This window comes from Gymnoscopelus microlampas (assembly GCF_963454915.1).
Source record: "Gymnoscopelus microlampas genome assembly, chromosome: 24".
Lineage (NCBI taxonomy): Eukaryota > Metazoa > Chordata > Actinopteri > Myctophiformes > Myctophidae > Gymnoscopelus > Gymnoscopelus microlampas.
The window spans coordinates 3556769-3561546 of NC_139961.1; the positions used below are offsets into that span (position 1 = coordinate 3556769).

General features: G+C 44.0%; 1 protein-coding gene across 1 annotated transcript in view; it reads right to left on the reverse strand.

Annotated features, from left to right (window-relative positions):
• Nucleotides 1-652: 652 nt before the first annotated feature.
• LOC311041057 (kinesin heavy chain-like) overlaps nt 653-4778 on the reverse strand; it is a gene marked incomplete at both ends in the record, with an annotated part of 32912 nt that continues 28786 nt past the window's right edge. The window contains 7 exons of the mRNA XM_084051495.1: nt 653-750; nt 1958-2174; nt 2927-3031; nt 3705-3776; nt 4057-4117; nt 4356-4457; nt 4730-4778. The exon at nt 4730-4778 is cut by the window's right edge and continues 43 nt beyond it. Coding sequence (XP_083907621.1) covers nt 653-750; nt 1958-2174; nt 2927-3031; nt 3705-3776; nt 4057-4117; nt 4356-4457; nt 4730-4778 — 704 coding nt within the window. The remainder of the gene's footprint in view (nt 751-1957; nt 2175-2926; nt 3032-3704; nt 3777-4056; nt 4118-4355; nt 4458-4729) is intronic.

A 4778-nucleotide genomic window follows, 5' to 3' on the forward strand; every position in this document is an offset into this window, starting at 1 on the left:
CCTGCTCCCCGTTGATTATCTCTTGCATAAAAGACATTATTCAGGAGCGTAACTTGGCGACTCTGATGTTAAGTGGTTCTTAATGGACTATTGTTTATTGCCAGTTGTCCTCAAAATCCTAAATCACTGTGATGTGTGGAGGAAGCGATCGTTTGGGTTCCCGTGGCTAAATGGTGTGTTTATATAATGCCTCTATCCAAAGCCTTTACAGTGTGCATCACACACACACACACACACACACACACACACACACACACACACACACACACACACACACACACACACACACACACACACACACACACACACACACACACACACACACACACACACACACACACACACACACACACACACACACACACACACACACACACACACACAGAGGACATGGGGGTCCAGTCTTGAAATAAAATAAGAGCCACTGCAAAATGACCAAATTTAGGAAAATCTAAATAAAATAATAGTTGTGGTAGTGAAACTAAACTCCTCAAAACAACCAGCTTGGGATTGGCACACATCCATCATGTGTGTGTGTGTGTGTGTGTGTGTGTGTGTGTGTGTGTGTGTGTGTGTGTGTGTGTGTGTGTGTGTGTGTGTGTGTGTGTGTGGTGGGCGTGCATGTGTGTTCTTACAGCGGGGGGGGGGGGGTTCACTTGCTGGTGTGGGTGTAGCAGTACACTCCTCCAGCTCGGATGCTGTTGGCTGTGGGTGGAGAGAGAGGGTGGTGTCCTGGTCTGACGGGCTTGGCTGTGAGATAGAGGAGAAGCAGCTTATAACTTGCATATAACTATGCATTTGAAATTAAATAAAAAATGTACTTTTCAGGATTCAAATTCAGAAATAGCAAAAATAGCCGATCTACAAAGTCAAAGCGTGTCGCTATTTTTGCTACTTTTGTGTGATATAGAATGGCGAAAAACGTTAAAATACGGAGAGACAGAGACGGAGAGAAGCAATGTGGCCCTCTGGAGTGAGTGTGGAAATATAGTGGCCCTCTCATCATCAAAGTTGCATCACCGCTGCTCTAGTACTATTAATTTATTTAATTATGGTGGACGTCACAAACGTAACATGCAGACCTGTGACTGTGAGGAGAACCGTTGCTTGATCCACACCAAACGTGGCACAAACACTAGTCAGGGGTCTGCCATCAGAACAGCCACACCATCACACCAGGAGCCAGGTGTGGCCCCCAAGGGCCCCCACCCAGGGTAAGTAATCTATAAATGTGCTCTACAGTAAATAAAGACTGACTGACTGAGGGTGCGTTCGGAAATTGCGCACCGGAGCGCACTCACCTATTAGTTTGTATTGGCCAGTGCGCTCAGCGCTGTTTTTCCGAACGCACCCTGAATGATCTATTAATCAGTGCATTAACCCTTCCATTGGTTATAGGGCCATTTTTGACCCGTTTTCAAGTTTAAATAGGTAAAAAGTACCCTTTACATTTCTTTATTGGAACAAGGCTTCATGATATCCTCAGAGACAGCTATTTTAACGCAACAAAATTAATTACCACCATTTTAGTTAAGTAAAATAAAGTTTGAGTTTATGAAAAATGGTGTCACTATTTTTAATAATATTAACATTCTTTAAAGTTACAAATCTAAAACAAGTACTTTTTTTTTTTTGGCAGCGTGTTCTAATGTTAGTCTATTATATCTAGATAACATCATTATATTGTCTTCATTATAGGAAATGTAATGAGTGAATTTTAACATTTTTAAAATTGAAAACGACATACATTGAAAGATGAAACACTAACCCTAACCCAACATAATATTTTAAAAAGTGTTTACATGGATATGAATGCATTACAAGTCACCACAAGTGGAACACAATGCATGAACGCAAGGGTTAATTATTTCCTTTTCTTTCGTCTCAATAAAGCTGAACCTCATACTACTGCATTGCGTATTCACAGTGAAGATGCTGTCGGATGCAAGTCACCCACCGATCTGTGCAGAGCGCCCCCTCCTGGCCATGTTCTTGGCCCTGACGGCCTCTTTGATGTGGTCGACCTCCTGCTGGTAGCGCTTGCGGTCTCCCATGGCGCTCTCTTTGGCCTCCTTCAAGGCGTTCTCCAGGGCTTTGACGCGCTCCGCCGTGGCGCGCAGACGTTTCTCCAGCTTAGGAAGCTCACAGCGCAGGTCAGCGTTGTCTCCAACCAGCTGCAGGGGAAACAAGACGAGAAATAAAACCTTTTAGCTCACGGCCCAAAAGAGAATTTCGACGTCTCCCCGGGACCCAAACCAGTGCAAATAGCTGATCTACAACATTGGTTCTCAAAGTGGGGTCCGGGGACCCCCAGGGATCCTTGAGGGAGTTCCAGGGGGTCCCCAGCTAAATGATAGATTAGGCACCAAATGGACCCTTATGGGTCTGTAACTCTGAGAGAGTACAAATGGAACCAAATGGACCCTAACGGGTCCATTTGGTTCCATTTGTACACTCTCAGAGTTAAATTGACATTGATTTTACAATATAAATTGCGGTCCAAGTGATAGAAATGCCATTAAATGGGGGTCTGTAGCCCTAATGCATGTCAAACTGGGGGGTCCTTGAAATTCAAATGGTTGAGAATCACTGCTAGAGCCGTAAAAAATCTTCTCTTATGGGGGTCCCTGGCGTATCTTTTGAAGTGGGGGTCCGCGGGCTAATAAGTGTCATTTTGGGGGTCCTTGACATGAAAAAGTTTGAGAACCACTGATCTACAAGCTCACACCGCGTTACGATGCAACGTGTTGTGAGCCTGCAGATCAATTAGGAACACAAAAAAAAGGTCCGTGACCCAAAATGTGTCCAGACCCTCTGTTTTTATGGAACCACTGCACTATGATAGGTGTAATGAGTGTTGGGTCACGTTGTGTCCAACAGGTGTAATACGTGCAGTGTCCAGCAGGTGTCAGGTTGTGTTCAGTACCTGTTTGTGTACTTTGGTCAGCTGCTCCAGGTTGTTTTCCAAAAAGGAGATCTTCTGTTTCTGAGCCACGCTGCCCACCCCCTCCTCACTGTCCAGCTCTACACTCTGGCGGTTAAAGAGTTAATAGGTCAACGTACAGCAGAAATAGGCAAACACTGGGTAAACATAATTATATTATATCATGTGTACATTGGATGGAATAGGCTCTATGCACAGCAGCCATATTGGACAGAAATTGGGCCACTTCCTTGCTTCCTTCACAGGTGTTACCAATGACACTAATGAAGGCTCTGTTCCATTTAGTGTAGCACAGTGGTTCTCAAACGTTTTAATTTCAAGGACCCAACATATAACTCTGAGAGTGTACAAATGGAACCAAATGGACCCGGGAGGGTCCATTTGGTTCCATTTGTACACTCTCAGAGTTACACCCTCTCAAGGAACCATGAGGGTCCCTGGACCAGTGCCACACTTTGAGACCCACTAGTATTTCTAGTGAGCCAACATGCACGATATCAGCACCCTGACTCTGTTTGACCAGAATGGAACAGAGCCTTCATTAGTATCATTGGTAACACCTGTGAAGGAAGTCAGGCCCACTTTTTCTCCAAAATGGCTGCTGTGCATAGAGCCTATTAGGTGAACCTTTGGCCAAAACTGGTTGACCATTCTGTGAAAGCAGGCAAACATTTGCAAACATTTTCACCATGACGTACAAAGAAGTATATATATAGGGTTTATGTGGTTCAACAGGCTGCAGGTTGAGTGTAGCTTTTACCTTCTTAACTCGTGCGGTCAGATCCTGAACAAACTGTTTACGCAGGTTGTGTAACGTCTGCAGCTCTTTGGCCTGAACACAATGAAACAAGAAGAACGTCACAAAACATCCTACACTAAACTGAACACAATGAAACAAGAAGAACGTCACAAAACATCCTAAACTAAACTGAACACAATGAAACAAGAAGAACATCACAAAACATCCTAAACTAAACTGAACACAATGAAACAAGAAGAACAACAAGCCTAAATGAAACAAGGTGATGAAAACAATAAGCAAAATCCATCAGAAAACATTATTATTGTTTGATGTTTTGATGCAGAAGAAGAAGAAGCATGAAGTGACTCACCACTGTCTCCTCCAGTCCCTTCAAGTCCTCTGTAGCCTGTTCCCTCTGCTCATTTAATAACCTGCACACACACACACACACGCGCACGCGCACGCGCACGCGCACACGCACACGCACACGCACACGCACACGCACACACACACACACACACACACAAACGCACGCACACGCACGTGCACACATGGGCACCATGTTTGTCATGGTGTGTTGTCATTGATTACTAAGACATGTGCTAAGACATGCTAATAGTAGTAGTATGATACAATAATATAATACTGAATACGATAATAATGAATTACATCAGTTGGTGAAGTTTGGAGTCTTTGTCCTGTTCCTGAATCTTCAGTTTGTCATAATCTGACGTCAGTCTCTCCTGTTCCATCAGCAGACCCTGGTTCAGACTGACAGACAGACAGACAGACAGACAGACAGACAGACAGACAGACAGACAGACAGACAAAGCGAATAGAGAAAGAAAGTTATTATGTGTTGTGTTTTGTGTTGTTGTATTAAATATGTAAGCCAGTTCTTATTTACAATAAGAACTGGCTTCATGGCAAAAAAAAGATATACGTAGTGTGTGTGTGTGTGTGTGTGTGTGTGTGTGTGTGTGTGTGTGTGTGTGTGTGTGTGTGTGTGTGTGTGTGTGTGTGTGTGTGTGTGTGTGTCTCACTCTGTGAGCTCGTCCATCATCCTCTGTTTGTCATCAATCTCGTCTCGGA